Source organism: Caenorhabditis elegans, chromosome V (assembly GCF_000002985.6).
Source record: "Caenorhabditis elegans chromosome V".
In the NCBI taxonomy this organism is placed as follows: domain Eukaryota; kingdom Metazoa; phylum Nematoda; class Chromadorea; order Rhabditida; family Rhabditidae; genus Caenorhabditis; species Caenorhabditis elegans.
The window spans coordinates 11570202-11593345 of record NC_003283.11 but is presented as its reverse complement, the minus strand read 5'-3'; the positions used below and the strand labels follow the sequence as shown (position 1 = coordinate 11593345).

Sequence of the window (23144 nt, the reverse complement as noted above, 5' to 3'; positions counted from 1 at the left end):
CTATACTGAACAGTTTTATAAAAGAAAAAAGAAGCACTTCATATGATTTTTCAGTACTTTTGAATTTTTGAAAAAAAAACGGCTTTTGATGCATTTTTTGAATTTTTAAAAATTATCTTACGTACAAGCTAGCATACTTTGTTTGGTATTTTTCTAGTACATCCCTTAGGGTCACCCATCCCCGAGGGGATCTGCCAGTAAACTGATTAAATATGACAGTTGACCATTATTAAACAGAAAAATAACAATTTTTAACTCCGTGTCAACAGTTTCAGCAAAACCAACCATTGAGGAAGATTGCATTAAGATTGATGGGATAAAAACTTTATCAAAAGTTGACTACATGCGTATTTTCTTGTTGCTAGCTAAAATAGCTTTAAATTATAAATTTTAAAAGTTAATCGCTCTGAAGGTTCAGTAACGAGCAGAAACCACTTTAATCACTTGAGTGTGGCTGACATCATTACTCGGATGAAACATTTTATTTTTAAGGAACGATAGTCTTTCATTGAACATAACCATTACAAATCTGAATTTCTGATGTTTAAAATTAATATTTCTCCCAATTTACAAACCCATCAAGAGAGTGAACTAATTCCCATACAAGTGTTCCACTGAAAAATGTCCAATATCTTTCCTTACTGATGCCTGCTAGTTTGAATGTGAAAAGCATATCAAACAACATAATGCAATCTTGAAATAATGTTTGACCAAACAATACAGTGTTCTTCTTCATTTTTCGTTTCTTTTCTGCCACTTCAGTTTCAGTTGATTTGTAAAACATGCGGATCCTGATGAAATTGGCAACATTTATGAAGATGATAACAATAAGGACAAATGCAGTTGAGTTGAATGGATTCGGAACATTATCATCAATGTGGCAATGTGATTGAATATTTGGTACCCATGCAAGATTGTTGGAAGAATAAAATGTAAAGCATTCAATTGCTAAAAACAGGTTTTCTTACCAACAATATAAAAAAGTTAAACCTACGCAAAAAAGTAATGAGGTAATTCAAGTTATCAATAAGCTTCAAAGCAATTATTATCATTGTAAGTATCTATAAAGTTGGTAATTTTAGTTACAGATGTTTTCAAAAATAACTCACAAAAGTGGTTTTGATGTGAAATAGTTTTTTGTAAACTATTGGTAAAAACAAAGCACAAAACCTATTTACTGCAATAAAAACTCCACTGTATTGAATGACCATGTAGATGTTGTTACATGAGATGATCACAACCGTTTCATAAGGTTTCCAGAATTGCGATTGGCCTCTGAAATATTATGAATTTCGGTTGTCACCACTATCAATTAATTTATCTATAAGTTGTCGCTCCTAGAGAGCTGGCGATTAGTGATTTGTATTGTGATTTGGGCGCTTTGAGTCGGTTACGTGACTTTTTCGGAACGTTCTAATTATTTTTCAAGTTTGAAAACGATTCACTCTTCGGTAAAACTATACTATTTGAGCACGAAATGGGCCTGTCAAGATTACTCGTGCGGCTACAGTTACGCGTTCTATTCGTGTTCCTTCCACGCTATGTGCGAACAATATGGGCTCTTTATGCGCTAAACATTAGGCATGCATTTTTAAATTTCGTTAGAACACTCGCGCCAGGCGCACATACTCGTTTCAGGAGCATGGACAGGGAACGACTGGAAAATTCTCCGGGAGAAAAATATTTCTATTGGGTTGGCGGGAAAGTCCTGTCCTATTTTTTTCATAATTTATTTCTCGAAGCAAACTCACACTAGAAATCAGTTATATGCCCCATCATGTTTAACAATGTCCTGTCAACATTCAGTTAACTTGTGGATTCCCTTCCTGTAGAATCCAGCTGGCAGGGATTCAAAGTATAGCCCGATATCAGTTTGGAGATTTTCTCGTGTTGTGAAGGTTTTACCTCGGATTGCACAAGTCAGATCGGAGAGAAGCCAATAATCACTTGAAGAAATGTCAGGAGAATACGGTGGTTGAGGGAGAATCGGCGATCCACAATTTGCCAGTTCCTCCTTCACATGTCTTGCAACATGTGGGTGAGCGTTATTATGTTGGAAATATACTTTCTTATCCTGTAAGGCTGAACGATCGACTGCTTCGCTCAAATTTCGTAGTTGTCTAGAGTTAGTCTCTACGGTTATAGTTTCACCCTCAGGTAACTGCTCCCAGTAGAGGGGCCATCCACTCCCGACCAAACAGAGTGCATACTTTTTTTCGGGTGAAGGCCGAGTTTCGGAACATCCTGTGCGGTTTGTCCTTCTCCAATCCACTGAGCTTGTCTGTGGTGATTAGCGTACAACACCCACTTCTCGTTTTCAATAATAAGCCGGCCCAACAATAATAAGCCGGTCGTCGGCTGGAGAGTGAGAAAAATTTATGAAACATCAACTTGGTGAAAAAGGTTGAAACGGATCAAATAGGAATCGACGAAAAATTTTCCTCATGCCGAGCAATGTCATGTTATTTGGTATGGAGTTATGAGAGACCCCAAAGTGCTTGCAAGTTCACGGATAATTTGAAATGGATCCGATGCAATACTAGCTTTTAGTGCATTCAAATCCAACTCATGTGGTCTTTTGAGCATACCTTTTTAATCTAAGAAAAGTCGCTTTTTTCGAAACGATCAAACCACTTCTGTATAGTTTTATACGAGGGAGCAGGTCCATTATAAACTTTCATCAGAAGAGTTTTTGAATCCTTCATTGTAGTGTGCGCAATGAGCATGTACAACAAAACATGCCGAACAAGAATTGAGGTAGGTACACTCATCGCAAGTGAACTTGAACCGAGAGAGAGGGAGAGGGATGGGAGGTTAATTACTGCAAATACTTTTTTTCTGCTTATCAAACACTAGGAGCCAATAAACACCAAAATTGATATTCAGCCCATAAAGACAAAACAAAAAATTAGGACAGGACTTTCCCGCCAACCTAATAGATGCTCATTCAATCATGGTTCAAATCGATGATTGAATGAGCTTCAAAAATTTCTGATCGTTCCCAGCCGCTCTCTAGTATTACCCGAGTTTCTCATCATGCTTTTCAGCTCCATTCGACAACTTATATCTGTATCTCATGAAAAACGTAAATAACATTTTCGTAATATACATTCTTTTCAAACTAGCAATTTTCAATCAGGTCTGTTTTTTTTTCAAATTATTTGTCAACGCTCGTCATACGCCACAATTCTTCATGTGGCGACGATCATCAAAAATTATAATTGAGAATTTGGCCAAGATCTTACAGATATCAAAATTCCCCAAACAGCATCACAAGACTTGGTCACAAAGTTTATGTGCCAATTTCTTATCTTACTTACGTCAAAGTAATTGGCACAAACGTTGCAATAAATCCCCATAGTAGTATGATAGTGTTTCCAAGACTACGAAAGACACAAATCAAATTAAAAGAAGTTTTTTCTTTTGGGACATACATGAAGATGTAGACTATTGAAAGATTGCAGACACTACCAAAGATTCCATTCTGAATTTAATTACTCAAAAAGTTGTATTAAAAACGGTGAAATACCACAATCATAATAATCGAAGCCAACAAGTTTAACGGATCTTTATAGTTGTACGTTACTGAGCTGGATGACATACTTCCTTCCATTTTTTCAAATTTCAAAGTTTTCCGTTCTTGCCGCTGTAAACCATGCCATTAGAATAGAAAGAAGATATCTAACGGATAGTTTTCTTTTTGACTACTTACATATTTTTACAGCGAGTTCAGTGATTCCAAAAAACTACGCAACCTAATATTAGAATAGTGAGAAAAAGTCCAAATATTACATCTTCGAAAAGGAAAAAAGTAGGAAAAAGTAGCATGAATATAAAAAAGTTTTACAAGTTACCATGAAATTTAGGTTGAAGTACTGTATCCCTACATAAGTATGTTTTTAAAAAAAAAGTTTATTAATCCGTTTTTTCTCTTTCAAAATAATTCATTCCGGCCCCATTCATAAAGTCAGTATTTCTTGCATATCTTGTAGAACATTTAAATTATTATGGAAAAGGTGAACGACTCGGATATTTCTTCCAATTCAGTCAGCAAGGGGCCCGGCTTTCAACATAGGAAACTATTGTGAATCTTTGTAAATCAAAAATGAATATTAACTCAAAACTATGTATTTTTCCAGTATAATTGTTTGGCGAACACAAAGAACTGATTTTCTTTTAAGATAAATTTATCTATAAAATTACAAAATATTAAGAAAACCTCTGACGATGTTCGAACATAAAAATGAGTCAAAGACAAGTCTGAAAGTCTAATCGAACACCTCAATCATCTGTAATCACATGAACTCCGCCGGTAATTGCTGTTAAAAAAGAGAGAAGTAAAAAGTAGATGTCGTAAAGGAGAGCACAGATCATTCATGAATAGTTCAATCGAAATATTGGATGTGGTAAACAGGAAAAAAATAAGAACTATAAATTATTTTATTTTTGAATAAAAATCATAAATGCATTTCTATCTAATTGAATGATAATAACAAAGCGTGACTAGGGAAATTTGGCTTAATGATTCAGTGATTAAAGAGCGAAATTCTGACTTTTTGTAGTTAATGTAACCTCTAATTCATTATCTATTTTTTGAAAAACATTGGAAATTGTTTTGAATATTATTAGTCACGCAAATTTTCGATCAACTTGCTTTAAAAAAGCCAAAAAAATTTTTACTCGAAATGTTTTATGGGTTAGAAAATATAAGTTTTCTCGTTGACACTTGTTGGAAATTTTAGCGTTCGACACGTCGGCAATTGCAAATTACAGAAAACTAAATTGCCGAATATGGTTTGCGCAAACTATAGCTGCTGAAATTGGCTGAAAATCTACAAAGAACAACCGGCTAGCTTTGCGATGTTTGTCTGAATATCCTAGATGAGATTTATCTAATTTAATTGAAGTAAAATTTAAGCTGCTCAAAATTTTTTATTAGTGAAAATGTAGTCATTTTAAAGTTCAAATTTAGGAAATGTCAGTTGTTTCAATTTTCATTTCAATTCAAGTACAATTGAAGTTGTGCACTTTTGGATTGATTTTTCTTCGATGTTGATTCTCATTCACATTAATTAGTCCCATAGGAATTGAAGAAGTACGTATGTTTGAGGAATCAATTTCATCCACCTGATATGCTGAAAAAATAATGAAAATTTGAAAAAAAAACCAACTGGTGCCATCAAACACAACAAAAATGAAACGTTTCCATCAACTATCCTACGGAACCTAATGGATAAATTGGTGTTCTTCGTGGAACAGCCGTCGTACTTGTTTCTGGAGAGTCACGAAATCGACATGACAATGAAAATCCATCGTTGAACATTAGCATTATGAAACTGAAAAAATTACACATTTTCTGAAAAAAAGTTCGAGTTCAATTGCAGGCAGTAGGCAGGAAGTCATATAGGCGAATAAACAATAGCGTATGTACTATAAAATATAAAAACTGTCACAACAACGGTTTTTGCGTTGTATCTTCGCATTTTCTCGTCTCCCATTTCTGTCATCGCCCGCGGGGCCGTGGTTCCAGCTGTTTTTTCGGCATGCGGAATCGAGAGCGAATATTCCGCTCGTGTCGCTACAGTCAAATTTGATGTGACTGTTTTTATAAATATTTTGATAAAACGTAGGCAGGCATTAGGCATATTGCCATGCAGGCTCGTAGGTAGACAGGCGCGTAGGTCCATAGACCTATAGGTAGGCAGCTATGTTTTCAAATTTTCAAACTTACCCGTCGAGAGCATGAAGAGTCTCCCAAACAAGAGTTCCACTAAAGGATGTCCACATTCTGTGTTGGCTTAACTCATTGAGCTTGAAAGTAAAAGACAAATCAATTATGTACAAAGAGTCTTGAAGAATTGTTTGAAGGAAAAGCACTGCTTTATTTTTAATTCTTCGTTGAGTTTCTCTATCATGAATTCTCATTGACTGAAACAAAAAGTCAGTCAAAAGATTAAACAATTCTCTGAGCAGTCACCATGTAAAATTGAATTATCTTCAAAAATGTCACTATATTAAGAATGGTAGTGCAAAAGAATGTGATCAAGATTATCAATATAATATTATCTTCGAATAAACATTCTTCATTTGGTGGATACTGCCACGCAAAGGTAATCGGAAAAAAGGAATAAAAACAGTCGCGAGCTGAAAAGGTAATAATGTGATCAAACAATTCGTTTAACATTAAGTTGTTTTATGGCCGAAGTATATGACATATGTGTCTAATTTTGTTTCCGTATATTAAAAAAAAATTTTGTTTCCGTATATAAAATCATGATCAGGAAACAATTTTAAGATATCGTCTTTATTTTTTTTTAGATATTCAGTATTGTTTAACATTGCCGAGTGGCATGCTATTGAAATTTTTCAGAAAATAAAGCTATTTCTTTACATTTTTATATGAATTTCCGATTAAGAACGCCGAAACAATCAAAATTAATATTGAAAACACATCTCGTATCCTTATGAGACAAAGTTTAGTTTTTTATTAAGAACAAATTTGACTCTCTTACCAACATCCTTTGCAGTCATGTAGATTACAATTGTAAGTCTATATACATAAAATAAACAAATTACAATCAAAGACGGCTTGATTGCAAATATTTTTGAGTAGAATTGCGGAAAAAACAAAGCAAAAAACCTATTCAGTGCAACAAGAATAATTTGATATTCATTTCCAAGATACAGTGACATACTTAAATTAATATTCCAAGATTCTAATGCTTGTGAGAAAATTGAATATCCTCTGAAATATTTTGAGCTAAAAGTGAAACTTTTTTAAACCCGACTTACAAAATAGTGGATGGTAGGAATAAAATAAGAAAGATGAGAGCAATATGTAGAAATTAACAAAAGCTCGAGAGAAGCAGATTAAATTGAAAGATGTTCTTTCAGTACTTGTAAGAAATATACTGATGATATTGAAGTTACATATAACACCAAATATTCCAAACTAAACATTTCAAAAACGGTTTTAATTATTTTCTGATACAAAAAGTCAAAAAAAAATTACCACAAAATTGAATACTGCAGAAATCACATTTACGCTGTTTTGGTAGTTGTAGATCACGGTGAAGTTGGAGCTCATTTTTGTGAGCAGAAACTGGAGAATATGCTGAATTTATTTACTTTATATATGTGTATCGTTATCAAATTATAGAGCAAACTATGTCGTAACTCATGCCGTGAAAAAAAAGGAAAACGGATATGAAAATGGATTTCTCGTGATAGAGGAACTTGCAGTCTAAACTAGACAGTTTTTCTGCAAAATAGGTAGTTTCAAATGCCTGAAAAGTTTTCGAAAGAAAATTGACAACCCGATATTTTGATTTAAAAATTTGCATGCTTTTCGATAGAAGTGTACGAATCTCCAGACATCCAAGCCCCATCTTGGTGTCTGGAGATTTGTACACATTTTTGAAAATGGAAGAGATGGCCGTCAAAGCATATGAATCTCGGCCGCTGACATTTGTCTATTTACGAAAAACGTGTTTCACTGTTTTTACGTTTTAAACAATTTATCGATGTGTTTCATTAGGCACAATTGCGTTTGTAGGCTAAATAAGCTATACAATTTTAGAATAAAGTTACTTACGGAATCCGATCCTGAAACTCAAAACCTTTGTTTCATGCATGAAATGATTGTGAATGGTTCATAAGATGCAATGAAAGTGTTCAATTGAGTAGTTAAAAAAATTAATTAATTGTTTTCATTTTAAATAAAACTTTTAACATGAAATCATGTATAACTTTCTGACTAATAGTAACCGCTGTTCTATTTTTTTTCTCATTTCACATTTAACAAACATACATTTAGGAACCTCTATCTTGCAAGTGACCAAATTTCATAATATCTCTGTAGTTTGCAACAGGCGCACTCAACACACTTACACACTAGGCAGTGACCGGCGGAACTCGCTAGGTGTCGGCGGTTGTGTACACACTAACCCCTTCAGCACACCGCTTTCATTGAGACCATACTATACAGAATCATTTCTGCAGTATGTATTTCGTAATTCCCATCAAATTGGTAGAGATTCCATCCGCAATGAGTGGGAGACGGGCGAGCCGCGAGCGTGAAACAGTTCTTCGGAACTTGATGACCGCACGGAGCCGATGAATTTTGGAGCCGTAGTGGCTTGCTCTTCTGAGCGGATAATAATTTATTTGCAGTGGCATAAATTGAAACATGTGAATGACACTTCCAAAGTTAATTCGTTTCAAGTATTCTTTATTTTAAAGAAATATTCGTTGCAACAGAGATAGTTCCTCTTCGAAGTTGTGGGGCTGTCATGATTGGAACTGCTGATGAGCTTATTAGTTTCTTTTTTAAAAATGATAGTCGGTCGTTGAATATTACCATGATGAATCTGAACTTCGAAGCAGTGAAAACGAAAATTAGTCTGACAAACCCATCAACAGAATGCAAACACTCCCATATCAATGTTCCACTTATGTATGTCCAAACTCTATGGTCACTCCAAGAGCTACAAAGATTTGAATTGTTTTATTATTCACATAAAATAATTTTACCTTAATTTGAAAGTAAATGTTAAATCAATCAAATATAATGAATCCTGGAGCATCGTTTGCATAAAATAAATAGTATTTTTTCGCATTCGCTTTTTTGTTTCTGAATCCTCTTGAACATTGCCACGTTTTTAAATATATGATTATGATTTTGATGTGAATTTCTTTTCTAAGATTCGCGTACCTTATAAAAGTGTAATATCTTAATGAGAGTAATTGAGTTTAAAATTAATATAACTATAAAAGTATAAATAATCACTTCAAGAGCATCATCGACCCAATTACAACGAGGTGGATCTTCGTAATACCAGGAAAGAGTTTCAGGGGAAAAGAGTGCATGACAGTTTTTTGCTGGAATTGTTTCGATTATAAAACCCGAAAAACAAAATTGTTTTTCTAAACAATATATTGTAGTGTAATTTTTGTAAATACTCCTTTGTGACGTTTAACTATCAAATAAGAACAAATCACAATTTCCAAAATTAGTTTATTTTAAGTTTGATGTCACACGCAGCCTTAAACTTCTGATATATCTATGCTGCAGGTCAAAGAATATCCATTTTTTAGTGAATAATGAGCTTTAGTAAAATGGAATTTTTGTCTATAAACTCACCCTGTTGAGGTATCACGTCATATACTTTTTTTGCAATTCTATAAATGTATATCGAAGCCAATACAGCCGTTGTATTGAAAACTGAGAAAATTTTGGAATACTTCATAGGAAAAAAGAGAGCACAGAATCTATTGAGAGCAATCAAAACTATCTGATATTCATTTCCAAGATATAATGTTGTTGATGTATTGATAAGCCATGACTCTATCATTAAAGGGAAAATAGAAAATCCGCTATAAATTTAAGTTAGATTTCACTTTTTTTTAATAGTTTACAATTACGCACAGTATAATTTTTGGTAAAAATGTAATCATGAATGCATTTATCAATATGATAATATTAGATACTGCACGGAAGAAACAAATTATATTCAGTGCAGTTTTCTCGGAATTTTCTTTCAAAAAAATGTAGACAATAGCAGAATTACAAGTAATTCCAAATATTCCAATCTGAAAATTGTATTTATTTCAAAAAAAAAAGGAAGGTTTGTTTCCTGTCATTCTATGAAAATATTCACTTTAAACTGCCAATGCCATAATAGACTTGGTTTTAATTGTTAGTTTAATTTTTCACCGAAATTTAGTTTTGTCTCATTAACTATTACAATCTCTAACACTCAGCCAACTCACTATCAAAATTAAGATGGCAACAGATAAATTCAATGGATCGGTGTAATTGTATTCATCTGACATTTTTCCGATGAAAGCATAAATTACGTGAAGAATGAAATAAATATTTTGAAAAACTTCTCCTGAAATCATTATTCTCTCATGACATTTCAAAATAATTTTGTGTCAAAGTGTGCGAAAAATGGAATTACGATTTTCTCAAAAGTATCTCAAACTGGATATGAACAATGTAGGGTAATCACCTACATATATGGAAATTTTCAATGAAGTTTAATTATGAACTGCAAAATATTCAAAAATCATTGGAATTAAAATTTCCAAAAGCTTGTTTTTCATGTAAAAGATAGGAATTATTCTTTGGTTCGATGTTGTTGGTGAACTTTTGAAAATATTTGCTGCCCAGGAAGACAAAATAAAACTAGTCAACCACGATGCGGTTTTTCCAGTAGAAGCAATGGTTTGGGAACAGATCCTAGTGTGGTTGGAGCAGTCATTGACAGGCGTGACTTTATTTTTACAACAAAAATATGTATACTGATCGTTGCTTCATAGCTAACCAAAAACAAAATGAGAAGAAATCGATTAAAGGTTTAGTCATAAGAATTTCGTTTTTGCAATTTTTTTTTTGAAATCACACCAAAGACAAGCAAGGTATGAGATTCCAAAATTGAAAAATGAGATGCAAGACTAATAGAAAAAGTACAGAAAAATTACATTTTTTGATTTAAGGAAGAATTTCTTACTTTTTGATATTTATTACAATTACTTTCAAAAAAAAATCTTGAAAAACTCAAATTTTGGTAGCAATAAAAATAACAATGTTGATATAGGGTTTTTACAATTTTTTTAACTTTATAATATTGTTATGCACCGCCAGTGTTGTTAAATTATTATTAGTTAAGGTTCCACTTATAAATTAAGTTGAAATAAAGAGAAAATTGCATAAAAACACTTTCTTTGTGTGCGCTAAAGTTATTAGGAATAACAAAATACCAAAAAAATAGAGGCACTTTTCTAGTTGGTACTAAAAAGAAATCGGTTTCATTTTCAGATGGTATTAAAAATTACAAAAGCATTAGTTGAAAAAAAAGTAAGATAAATTTGGGTTTCCGCCAATTACTTTGCTGAAGAACATGTTGTTACAGAGACAGGTCCATGCCGTGTCCGTTCACCGACAATTGTTGGATGTACAGTTGTATTTTTTGATTTACTTTTGAAAAATGACACTTTCTCGTTGAACAATACCATAATGAAACTGAAATAAATGTTTTGGCGTGGAAAATTAAAATTTAACGCTAATTGAGCTTACCCATCAAAAGAATGTAGGCATTCCCAAATAAAAGTTCCACTGAAATACGTCCATACGCGATTAGTGCTCAAGGAACTGAAATCTTTTCAAGTTTTGAAAAAGCAGATAGTTATCAATTTTACAAACCTTAATTCAAATGTAAAAGTCATATCAATAAAGTAAAGGGAATCTTGAAGAATTGTTTGTAAAAATAACGCGATATTTTTTCGCCATCTCTTCTTCACTTCAACGGCTTCTTGTGTCTTTCTGGATTTCTAAAAAGTGTCAGTGTATTACAACAATGGACGACATTTCTACAACTTCACAGCTTGACAAGTTCCAGGAAATGTATATTTTTAAACGTGAAGTGTTGATTTCAATACTAACTTACTCTGTAAAAATGTAAGATCTTAAGAAAAGTGATACAATTCAAAAAAGCCATCGACATGAAAGTATATTTTATCACTTCTAGAGCGTTATCAACCCAAGTACATTCTGGTGCAGTGCTGTAATACCAAGCAAGAGCTTCAGTCGAGTAAAGTGCATGACACCCTTTTGCTGAAAGTAATATTTTTGTAGCTTTTGCAAATACCAGTTAACTTTTACTTACCTGACTCGGGTAAGAGTTCATATATTTTCTTTGCAATTCTATAGAAGTAAATAAGAATAAGAATTATTGTAGTATGAGATACAGAAAATATTTTCGAATATTTTGTTGGAAAAAACAATGCACAAAATCTATTTACAGCCACTAAAACTATTTGATATTCATTTCCGAGATACAGAGTGTTTGATGTATTAATGAGCCAAGATTCAATTACTGGTGGATAGGGAGAAAATCCTCTGAAATTTAAATTTCTTGATATGTGTCTAAAAATAGTGACTCACAGTAATGTTTTGGGCAAAAAATTGATTAGAAAAACATTTGTTAGAATAATGACATTGGAAATAGCCCGAAAGAAACAAATTACGTTGAACGCGGTTTTCTCAGATTTCTCTTTCAGAAAAATGTAAATTATTACAGAATTACAGAAAACGCCAAACATTCCAATCTGTAAAATAATGTTGTTCTCAGAAAAGTCTCAGCCATTCACTTACCGTTCCCATTAAGACTGCTACTACCAAATTTAGGGGATCAGTATAGTTGTACTCTTGAGACATATTTTTCTATAAATTGAAGAACAAAGTATTACGATTGATGCTAACAATGGAAAGGCGAAAATATATTTAAAATAGGAAAGTAAACGAAAACTGCTCTTAATCACGAGCGGCTGCTACATATGAGTCGGATTCCCGAAGGATGCCTATCAAGTAACGTTGAAAAAATCAAGTTTTCCAAATATGATTCATGAACTTAATTAATTCTGATCATTGAAGCAACCTATCGGCAGACTAATAGTAAATAGAAAACATTAATGTTGTTTAAAAGTACAAAAATATAATTGAATGAATGACTTTCAAATTAAATTACAATAAAGTTTTCAGAAAATATCATTTTGAACTTGACACATGAACATTCTTGAAAATATTAAAAAAAACATTCTCAGCTCAAAATTGTTTTTTTATTTGTTTAAAAAGTTGATTATGCGAAAATCCAGAAGTAAAACAGTTTTCCTTACTTACTAGTGATCTAACAGGATTTTTCTGTATGTTGTTTTCTGGCTGGCGAGTACTCAAATCGAAATATATGCTTATCACAAATCAATGGCTAGAAAAGTATGTCTTCTGGGGGTAACCTTGGCTCATTAAAATTGCTCGAATGGTTGTTACTGTTGGGAACTTGTCACTCTTCAAATATGTGAAAAATATGTTGTATGCTTCTAAACAGAGAACCGCGTTTTAAAAGATTTTTACTGTCTGGAATTAGAAAAAAATCAGCAATCCAAATAATCAAACACATGAATTGACCACATGGACCATATCTAGCATCCAGGGCGCCGGGTATTGTGCTGCTTTCTAGGCACTGTGCTTTTTCTGCGTAAATGCAGGTACATGAAAGTATTTGCATAGATTAAGTATCGAAGCATAAAAGTGATCTCAAAACTTCCTTGTGAATATAATGAATTTTATTACGAGTTAATATGGAAGTTACGTCGACGAGACTAGAAAACAGAAAAGAAAAAACGAAAAAAAAATCATTTTGTTTTTGTTTTCTGATTTTTTGTAAACTTCTAAACTCGTTATGTAATTTCTATGTATTTTAATTGCATTTTGAAGAGTGCAATATGTTATTAAAAGATTTGAAAAAATTAACCACGACTAAACGTTTAAAACAGAGAGAAACAGAGTTTCTAAGTTGATATGTGTAACACAGTTGACGCAATTATAACTTTTAGCGAATTGACAATTACATTTTGTTTTAAATAGGACAGATGAATATAACGTTAAGACATCAAAAATTAATTTTCAACTTTCTAAAAGTCATAAAGTCGTCATAAGATCTAAATCCTGCCACAAATAGTTGTTCTGAATTTCTTCTTACTTAACATCATAAGTATACGTTTTAGTTGAGAAAAAAACTAATATGTTTTTACTGGCACAATTGAACATTTTTGATTAACTTTTTCACATTTTAATTTCTTGAGAACGCGACAGTGTTTCCTTATTGCAAGAATGGTGTTCAAACATTAAAACAAAATAATTTTTTACAACTCTAATAACATTTCGTAACTGTGTTCAATGTAATGAATGATCAACATTAAGCAACAAGAAAATTAAAGAATTATTTATTATGTAATCTATATTTTCAAAAATGACAACTATCCGAAATCATGCTTGTTGAAGCATGCAAGCTGTCTATGAGAATCAATAAATTCGAGGACGTTAAAAATAATTTAATTCTTTGAAAAAAAGGCAATGTGATTGAACACCTTGAGATACAAATAAATTATGTTTTCAGATTTCTGACATAACATTTCATGATATTCAAAATTTTCAAAAAGTAACTAATGTATTTCCAGCTCAAAATGTTTAACGACAGTTTTCCTTAAATTAATTGGAAAGTAACTGAACCTAAAAGTATTCTGCTTTTCAAAAGCGGTATGAACTATCGGTGAAAAACTGGAAAACTATGAAAAGTCTTTGCACGTAATGACAAAATCTAAGTAATTCCGCGTTTTTTCTTCTTAAAGATATTTACCATCACGAAAGAACACTAACAATAATATATTTTTGCGTGCGATATAGCGTCAACAAATAACTTCATAATTTTCTATTAGGTCTCCAAATAAGTTCCGGGTCAAAATTGATAACTTTGTTCGCTGCGTATCGATTTTTATGAAACTTTGGAAATTTATGTTATCAACCATGATCTTTCATTTGACATTAGTCACAAAATTTTTTGACCACCCCAAGAGCCCTAACTCGGAGCCAATTTTTTCAGGCACTTTTCTGATCTCGCTTCTTTTCAACTTTCAATTGAGCTTTGTGTGCGGATTTTGCTTTGTTTAAAATACATTATTAAAAAACAACAAAAGTTTGGAAAAAAATCCGTCAAAAAAAAATGCTTTTGGTTGGTCGTCAAAAAATCTTCAACAAAATTTTTGTCGAAAATTCTATATTTTTCCTACAAAAATGATGTAACCAAGTGTAATCTATTTTACACATATAAATCATATGAGTTAAACATTTGAATCTCAAGAAATATTTAAAAAACTCAAAAATTATCCGATAAAATTATATTTTCTACTATCATTTTAGTGTATCGATCTAAATTGATATGTTTTGTATGTGTAAAAATAGTTTACATTTGGTTACATCATTTTTGTAGGAAAAATCTAGACTTTTCGACAAACATTTTTTTGAAGATTTTTTGACTACCAACCAAAAAAAATTTTTTTTGGACTGATTTTTTTCCAAACTTTTGTTGTTTCCTAATAATGTATTTTAAACAAAGCAAAAGCCGCACACAAAGCTCAATTGAAAGCTGAAAAGAAGCGAGATCAGAAAATGCCTGAAAAAATTGGCTCCGAGTTTGGGCACTTGGGGTGGTCAAAAAATGTTGTGTTGTTCGTAAATGTTGTTCAAATGTTGTTCAAATGAAAGATCATGGTTGATAACATAAATTCTCAAAGTTTCATAAAAATCGATACGCAGCGAACAAAGTTATCAATTTAGACCCGGAACTTATTTGGAGACCTAATAAATAATTTTGAAACATTTTAAATTATGAAAACAATAATGTACATAAAATTTTCACTCTAATTTCTGACAGTAGCCAAACAGTTGCTGACATATATTTCAGATTTTTCAGAAACAGATGTGAAACTCTTTATATTTTCGACGCTGTGCTAATTTCTGAAACTCTTTAAAACGTATTTAGAAATGGGTCAATTTTTAAAATAAAAGTATACATGTAATCTTTATTTCGATGAATTCAGTTTAATGGCACAGATATTTTAATTTTCTGCCGCGATGACTGGAATATTGCATTACCAGAAACATTTATCTTCTCTCGTTTGAAAATTGACACTTGATCATGAAACATTACCATCACAAATCTGAAATTAAAAAATAATTAGTGTGAATGATGTATGCTCCCACCCATCGAAAGCGTGTAAGCATTCCCAAATAAGTGCTCCACTGATATAAGTCCATATACGATGAGTACTCCAGGAACTGAAAAATATTCGCATTTTTCTTTCAGAGAATATATCAATAACCTTATTTTAAAAGTGAATGACATGTCAATAAGATATAGAGAATCTGGAAAAATTGTTTGCAAAAAGTTAATTGTATTTTTCCGCATTCTCTTTTTTAAATCCTTGTCTGCATTTGATGTTCTTCTCTGAAATTTGTGTAGGTTTTATATTTTGAAATTCAAATCGTACTCCGTAAAAATATATTATTTTGGCCAAAGTGATAATGTTCAATACTGATGTAACAATAAACGTATATGTTATCTCTTCCAAAGCTCCGCCAAACCATTCACAATGTGAAGATGGATCGAAATTCCATGCAAGATCTTTTGGGGAATACAGTGCATAACAACCGACAGCTGAAATGTTCTATTTTTGACTTTATTCTCGATTTAGTGTAAATATAAAAATTAAATAACCGAAATTCGGTTTTGTAGGTAATTATCTCTATATCATGAAATCACAAATTTGGCTACCGTCCAGGATCAACCAAATGACTAATTTTATAGCAAAAAAAGTTTTTTTTTTTGAAACTATAAGTTACCTGAAAGTGGCAATAGTTCGCATATTCTTCTCAGAATTCGATAAATGTAAATAAAAAACAATACTACTGTTGTATTTGAAACGGAAAATATTTGGGAATATTTAAATGGGAAGAATACTGCACAAAATCGATTTAGTGCTATTAACACAATTTGATATTCATTTCCCAAATACAATGTGTTAGAAATATTTATGAGCCAAGACTCAACAACTGGCGAATAAAGAGAATTTCCTCTGCAAACAGTAATTTTGTTTCCAACAAGTTGCAACTAAACAAAAATTAACTTACAGTAGAGTTGTTGGGAGAAAATTAATTAGGAAAGAAATTGTAAGAATAATTATATTAGATACTGAACGGAAGAATCCAATTGTATTGAATGCAGTCTTCTCAGGGCTTTTCTTCAAAAATACGTAGACTATTGAAAAATTGCAAATGACTCCGAAAACACATTTGTATAATTGAAGGCTTCTGTCATTTTCTGCAAATTCCTAAACTTTTTAGCAAAGTAAAAGAATACACCACAAATATTTCCTCATTTCAATTGTTTTTACGACAGCATTTTCACTGTATTGCTCTAAAGTTATAAACACATTTAAAAAATTCAAAGCTGACTGAGATCAGAAAAAATTTCCTAAAAAAGTGAATAAAAGGCAAAAGAGATGGGCATGCATGTAACGTAATAAGCAAAAATGTTTTTCAAAAAAGCTAGTTTGTTGCAAATTTTGATTTTTGAATCTATTTGAAAACAACAAAGTGAGAATAATACAACTAATAGCTAAAAAAAATTTCCTTTGCAAATTTAAAGAGTAAAAAAATATTCGAAAAAAAGTTAGAGAAAAATTATCAGGGTCATAAAAAATCATATATTTATATGTTTTGATTTGATTACAAATTGTTAAACGGATTTTTATTCCAAATACTGTTAACAATATCACCTCAATAGATTAATAAACGTCTACAAGGAACTGAACACACAATTGTGTCTGGCCAAAACACGCCGACTCCTAATATGAATGATATGGTGTTCGATAGGCTCGGTATTCAGAAGCAGATTTATGTGAAATATTTGAAAAACCTCATAAAATTACCAAGTTTTTGTCAGCGATGTTGCGGTTTTGTAAAGATGATAACTTACTATTTCAAATAAAAATGGGGAAATTGCAAACGGAATTCCAAGTTATACTAGAAAAATGTTGGTATTACTTTTTCGAGAATTTAGCTACATATTCACGATCGTTTTTCAAAGGATGCTACAAATTACCATCAAATGCCAAGTTTAATACTAGTTAAAAATGTTTGGTTCACAGAATAAATGAAAATCGATTTACATTAAAATAAAACTAAAGATCACTGTTGTGATTAGAATTGAAATTTAGAATTGATTTCTTAACAAAAATAGGAGTGAAAATTAATTTTATTAGAATTTTGTGGTTTTATAGAACATTTGAAACATCATTAACGATAAACTGAAATCGCATATTTAAAACGATTCCTTAAACTGAAAAAAATAACTGAACATAAATTATGAGATCATAAAACTTGGGAGCAGAATTAGTGATCTCCAAAAATTAGCTCCTTTGCAAAAGACGTGAAACCAATATTTTCAAAGAAATCAGCAATCCAAACAGCTTCCTTTGATTCACAAGCCATTTTTGACATTGAAGTACCCATAAGAATTAATCGCCCAAATCTGAAAATTCTTTATATTATGGACAATTGTCAGGTAAATCAATCACAGCCATTAAAATGTCTGCATGAATGCCTACATAAAAAAGTTATTAGTCATGACCAACAGATTCTTTATAGCACATTTCTAATCAAGTATTTATTTTACAAAATCTATCAAAGCGCACCTGTAAATTGCTTTCTCCAACCCGTCCTTCTGTACCATATACGCATACAATTGTTTTGTGATTAAAACACGTTCCTCATTAATTGCATGTTTTGATTCAAGGGAAATATCCGCATCTTAAAAAATTATAAAGTGAGTCTCTCAGAAATAATTCAATGTTTACCTGGATTTAAAAATGTGATTGCTTTAAATGCTGCAAATTCATTGAAATTAATTTCCATTTCTCTAAACGGTTTCAAAACAAGATCTAGCACTTGGTACTTCTTGCGGTTAAGTCCAGCTGGTCTGAAATAATCTAAAAGTTAAATTTTCTAAGTTATGAATGGGGTACCTTGTAGGTTCATGAGTTCTATCATAATATGTTCCATCCGGAAATACTACGGTATCAAGCCCATAATCTGGGGAATTATAAACTTGATTGAGAACAGGAATGACAATAGCTGCATGGCAAACTAATTCCGTCTGAAATAATATTTTTTATTGGAAAGTACCGCCCAGAATACGATAGAGTTCAATATGTGATCTATACAGTATTCGAAATGGAAATGATAATTCAATAAATTTAATTTGAAAAAAAAAACAATTAAACTATCGTTTAATAGTATTGCTTGAAATCAGCATATCTCCAAAAATTGAGTTTTATAATAAGACTTCCTAAAAATTCACAACATATTTTTACGGAAGTGTATAATTTAATAATTTTTAACAGCTAAACTAAAGCTGCATTTTTTCTCTAATTTTTCCAAGTTGCTAATAACTTTTGAAATTACTCCAGGGTCGACTTTCAAAAATAAAATTGTTATATCAAAACCATACTGCATTAAACTTATATATTTGAAGACAGATTCAATTAAAACCTCACTTTATCATGATATGGCATATTCTTAAAAACCTTGAACGTTTTTGCATATTCAGTGAGAACGAACCAATCTCTCTCGTGCCAGTAATGATAATCATCTTGAGTGATAAATCTCAGTTTTTCAAAAGTATGACGAGGTGACTGAAAGAATATCTCTTGCAATTTTAATTGATCAATTCGAAAATTAATTACCACTGTTGCATGTTTACTCATGAAAATAGGATCATTAATGAGAGGTTTTGAGCAAAGTGCTTGCTTCAGACTTCGTTTTGGAAGATATGAAGACATTCGAAGTTCATTTGCTCTGCAAGTTAAGACAATTGTAAAAACTGAGAATCTTGTAACTTCTTTTTCATGAAAAAATTTAGAGTCAGAGTTTGTGTTATAATTTTTGAAATCGGTTAAATTTTGTAAATTTTAGTTTGTTTTAACAATTTTTCAGAAACTTTTTCAACGCGATTTTAATTATAAAATCACAAATATAACTTACGATCTCTCCCTCACGGCAAGAAAATTCAAACTGTTCTCAAACGACCGAAGAGGAGATAACTGTCTGTCTGGTGTACAACTATTCGATTCATCACCGCTCAATTCATTCATTGGGTGCCGTAAAGTCTTCTTGTTTCTTTTAGTATAACCAATTGGATCTCTTGATGCTTGAAGAGAAGTCTTGTCCATTCCTACCTTCAAGCATTTTTCGAAACGGCAAAATCTGCATGCACATCGGATGCTTTTATCAACAGGGCAGTTTTGATCGAATTGGCATACAAACTTTTGTTTTTTCATCACTGTACGACGGAAGAAGGTCTTGCTAAATTAGAATATTTGTGGGCTAAACATGATATAAATTCTTACCATCCATTACATGAAGGTATTCCATAATGATATCCGCTTGAAAAATCTTGGCAAACAAGGCAAACCTCTTTGTTCTCCATTGACGGAGGATTAGAACCGGCTGTCAATAAAACATTTATTCAAAAAACGGAGCTCAAATTTGAAAAAAGGTAAACAATTTAATTTAAACTACATATTTTTATTAGTTTAAATTTCAGAATTCTGTGTGCAAAGAAAATGCAGGAAAGAAAGAAAGATGAAAATGAACTGGGTACAAAGATAGAATGAAACAAATGATGCATTAATTCCAGCAGGCGATAAAAGTCAACATCTTAAAATGTACACATGTTATAATTTTAGAGATAAGTACACAAATCAAAAGATACTCAACACTCCATAAATATGTACCCGAAATAAAGACATTCAATTCGTCTACTGCAACAAATAAAACACATGGTGCAGTTGAAAAAGAGAAAACAAAACGGAGAGATGATAATCAGTGTCCACAAAGTGAACTGTGATCATGTTCTCCTGTCTCTTACAGAAATGCAGTTTACACGTGTTTCTTATCGTTCAGTGAACCAAACATCGATATGAGAAATAGATGGAGGTACATTGTGAGTCCGTGTTTCTTTTGATCTTATCTGTTCCTAATTGCAGGGTCATTTCAAAGAATCAATACGATCAAAACACACGTGTGTTATCATTTCACAGGAGGCAATGTTCACTTCTTTTTTCTTCTGTTTTAACACCGGAACTTCTAAAACTGTATTTCAATAGTACTGGTATGTATTTAAGAATTTCTTAAAATTACCGTTCAATATTTATTCTCATAGCTTAAAAACTGTATCGTTTTGGAGAATATATGGATACTGCAGTAAATAGCGGGCCTCGAAAAGTTAAAATATGAAACATGTTTTCTTTGGTATAGCTCTGAAAAGAAATAACAAAAACTGTTATTGCCGTTGCACGTATTATTTGAAAATTTAGCTCCTCTGAACATATAATCAAAATCTTGATAGAAACTTTAAGAATAAATATTTTAGAGTAATAAATTCCATTATTAATATTTTCTCGTTAAAATATTGAATTTTTAATCCCTCCCGAATCGTATTTTCTAGTATTCGAAAATTGTATATTAATACGAAGTAGCTTTTTGGGTGCGGCGTGTCCTGAAAATGATACGCTTCATGTTTTTTGTTCAAATAATTCATAAATATTAACTTCACACAAGTAATTTATACATCTGAATCATAATCGCCAAAGAAAAGTTCTTTTGCAAAACTAGTATATCCAATATTTTCAAAGAAATCAGCGATCCAAACAGCTTCTTTCGATTCACAAGCCATTTTCGACATCGAAGTTCCAATGAGAATTAGACGGCTAAATCTGTAAATCTTTAGAACTTAACAAATTTAGCTTGATAATAATTTTAGTACCTTTTTATAGCTTTTTCAATTCCATCGTTTCTCACCATATAGTCATAAAGTTGTTTAGTTACAGATATTCGTTCCTCATTTATTGCCAACTTTGCTTGGAGAGAAACATCAGCGTCTGGAATCTATCAAAATAAATTTAAATTTAACAGAAACTTCGAACTAACCTGGATTCAAAAACGTGATTGCTTTGAACGCAGCAAATTCATTGAAATTTATATCAATTTCTCTGAATGGTTTCAAAACTAAATCAAGAACCTGATATTTTTTCCTGTTCAATCCAGAAGGTCTGAAATTGGAGCAAAAATTTTTATGGTTTTAAGATTGAATATTATACCTGGTTGGTTCATGTGTTCTATCATAATATGTTCCATCTGGAAATACAACAGTATCCAGCCCATGGTCTGGAGAGTTGTAAACTTGGTTTAAAGCTGGTAAAGTGATTGCAGAGTGCCGTACTAATTCAGCCTGAAAAATGAAATTGTATCGAGTTTCGAACATCTCCAGAGAATACGTTTTAAAGTTGCATGCTCACTTCATTTAATAATAATTATAACTATTTCAATACCAAAAAAAGTTTTACCTTGTCAGCATACGAAAGGGCTTCAAAAATTTTAAACGTTTTTGCATATTCCGTCAGCACAAACCAGTCTCTCTCGTGCCAATAATGATAGTCAGTTTGTGTAATAAACCTCAATGATGTATAAGTATGTTTGGAGCTCTGAAATATTCTATACTGATTGTCTATTTGAATTCAATAATATCTCACTGGAAGAGCATACTTGCTTAAAAATATCGGATCATTTAATAAACTTTTTGAGCACAGGGCTTCTTTCAAACTTCTCTTTGGTAGATAATCTGACAGACGCATTTCATTAGATCTGCAATGCCGAGACTTCACTTTTCGATATGTATTACTATTACTCACGCTTTTTCTCTACTGACTACATAGCTCCAATATGTTTCAAATGCTTTTTGAGCATATCCAGGAGATTCAGCAAAATAACTTCCTGGAGACATTTCACTTGAACTACTAAATGATACATCTTTCGTTTTAGGTTTTCTCGTTCTTTTTGTGTATCCAATCCGATCTCTTGATGCTTGTAGTGCAGATTTATCCATTCCAACTTGAATACATTTTTCGAATCGACAAAAACGGCACGCACATCGGATACTTTTGTCAACTGGACAATTTTTCTCGTGTTGACAGACGAAGAGCTGTTTTTTCATTATTGTTCGGCGGAAGAACGTTTTGCTGAAAAATGTTGAAAAAAAACAAAATTCAAGTTAAGTTCTAGGCACATATCCTAGCACATAGCCACAAGCTCTTTAGAATACTTAAAGAGAAAGGAAATTTTGAAAAAAAATCTTAAAGAATAATATTCCATGTTCCATATTCCATATTCCATAATATTTCAATAAAATTTGCTCACTATTTTTCATCGTTTGGTTTTTGCAGAGTTTGAAAGCACAAGACCATTGAAACACAAATAATACACTTTATTGTGATAGTAAAGATAACTTCTAACTGTTCTTTAAAAAAAACAAATTCCAATATAAAAAACTTACCATCCATTACAAGATGGAACTCCATAATGATATCCACTTGATAGATCATTACATACCAGGCATAGCTCCTCGAACTGCATTTTGAAAATCAATTTTTGAAAGAAAACGTGTGCGAGTGTCACAAGTGGTAAGAGAGAGATAGAAGCAAGTGTCTCGGGAGAAATATCAGATCATCGGGTTCAGGGAAACTATCTCTCAAAACTATTTGCAATAAAACAAAGTCATATGTTTTTCGTTTAATCATCATTTTTATTCATTATTTTTGGATGAGACATCTACATTGAAAAAATGATCAGAATATTTTACTTCAGTAAGACATGGGAAAAATAATATTCAACTATGTGTAAATCTTAT

At 31.8% G+C, this 23144-nt stretch overlaps 6 protein-coding genes, 1 non-coding gene and 2 pseudogenes across 11 annotated transcripts; 2 read left to right on the top strand and 7 right to left on the bottom strand.

The window, feature by feature from the left end:
- Nucleotides 1–414: 414 nt before the first annotated feature.
- On the bottom strand, nt 415–3613 carry srx-82 (7TM GPCR serpentine receptor class x (Srx) domain-containing protein; the record flags this gene model as incomplete). The annotated part of the gene is made up of 6 exons (NM_001028745.1): nt 415–529; nt 576–948; nt 995–1061; nt 1110–1275; nt 3321–3484; nt 3530–3613. The coding sequence occupies 6 exons, from the start codon at nt 3611–3613 to the stop codon at nt 415–417; spliced, it is 969 nt and encodes a 322-aa protein (NP_001023916.1).
- Nucleotides 3614–5210: 1597 nt separating this feature from the next.
- On the bottom strand, nt 5211–7087 carry srx-89 (annotated as a pseudogene). Its single transcript has 6 exons — nt 7013–7087; nt 6793–6952; nt 6513–6745; nt 5978–6144; nt 5732–5928; nt 5211–5336 (listed from the first exon to the last, which is right to left on the bottom strand). Coding segments are annotated over exons 1-6 (958 nt in total).
- An 897-nt stretch (nt 7088–7984) lies between these two features.
- F43A11.8 lies at nt 7985–8155 on the top strand. Its single transcript, NR_024309.1, has one exon. It is a non-coding gene; the product is annotated as a small nucleolar RNA F43A11.8 (small nucleolar RNA).
- A 75-nt stretch (nt 8156–8230) lies between these two features.
- On the bottom strand, nt 8231–9834 carry srx-88 (G-protein coupled receptors family 1 profile domain-containing protein; the record flags this gene model as incomplete). The annotated part of the gene is made up of 6 exons (NM_073538.2): nt 8231–8486; nt 8533–8576; nt 8714–8880; nt 9143–9375; nt 9428–9591; nt 9772–9834. 6 exons carry the CDS (start codon nt 9832–9834, stop codon nt 8231–8233), a joined length of 927 nt encoding a protein of 308 aa, NP_505939.2.
- A 1053-nt stretch (nt 9835–10887) lies between these two features.
- srx-90 (G-protein coupled receptors family 1 profile domain-containing protein) lies at nt 10888–12220 on the bottom strand (the record flags this gene model as incomplete). Its single annotated transcript, NM_073537.1, has 7 exons — nt 10888–11026; nt 11081–11155; nt 11207–11334; nt 11451–11617; nt 11670–11902; nt 11948–12111; nt 12158–12220. The coding sequence occupies 7 exons, from the start codon at nt 12218–12220 to the stop codon at nt 10888–10890; spliced, it is 969 nt and encodes a 322-aa protein (NP_505938.1).
- Nucleotides 12221–15434: 3214 nt separating this feature from the next.
- On the bottom strand, nt 15435–16715 carry srx-91 (annotated as a pseudogene). The gene is made up of 6 exons: nt 16689–16715; nt 16529–16638; nt 15889–16055; nt 15721–15845; nt 15602–15676; nt 15435–15558 (listed from the first exon to the last, which is right to left on the bottom strand). Coding segments are annotated over exons 1-6 (628 nt in total).
- A 921-nt stretch (nt 16716–17636) lies between these two features.
- Nucleotides 17637–19906, bottom strand: nhr-68 (the record flags this gene model as incomplete). Of its 2 annotated transcripts, NM_001380769.3 has the most annotated exons (8): nt 17637–17930; nt 18094–18208; nt 18256–18377; nt 18424–18554; nt 18955–19092; nt 19144–19255; nt 19442–19762; nt 19807–19906. In NM_001380769.3, the coding sequence occupies 8 exons, from the start codon at nt 19884–19886 to the stop codon at nt 17792–17794; spliced, it is 1158 nt and encodes a 385-aa protein (NP_001366648.1). The 2 variants fall into 2 exon arrangements, with proteins under 2 accessions (NP_001366648.1, NP_001368113.1); NM_001380770.1 differs by lacking the exons at nt 18424–18554; nt 18955–19092; nt 19144–19255; nt 19442–19762; nt 19807–19906 and having other exon boundaries at nt 17792–17930; nt 18256–18313.
- Nucleotides 19907–20355: 449 nt separating this feature from the next.
- On the top strand, nt 20356–22656 carry H12C20.7 (uncharacterized protein). The gene is made up of 3 exons (NM_001392618.1): nt 20356–20395; nt 20446–20570; nt 21283–22656. Exons 1-3 carry the CDS (start codon nt 20379–20381, stop codon nt 21468–21470), a joined length of 330 nt encoding a protein of 109 aa, NP_001379018.1. The 5' UTR covers nt 20356–20378; the 3' UTR covers nt 21471–22656.
- On the bottom strand, nt 20797–22870 carry nhr-101 (Nuclear Hormone Receptor family; the record flags this gene model as incomplete). Of its 2 annotated transcripts, NM_001047676.6 has the most annotated exons (9): nt 20797–20957; nt 21010–21174; nt 21225–21339; nt 21389–21510; nt 21559–21689; nt 21805–21942; nt 21991–22102; nt 22150–22476; nt 22791–22870. In NM_001047676.6, the coding sequence occupies 8 exons, from the start codon at nt 22868–22870 to the stop codon at nt 21024–21026; spliced, it is 1176 nt and encodes a 391-aa protein (NP_001041141.1). In that variant the 3' UTR covers nt 20797–20957; nt 21010–21023. The 2 variants fall into 2 exon arrangements, 1 of the variants encoding a protein (NP_001041141.1); NR_003173.1 differs by lacking the exon at nt 20797–20957 and having other exon boundaries at nt 21024–21174; nt 22791–22865.
- Between the last annotated feature and the right edge of the window lie 274 nt (nt 22871–23144).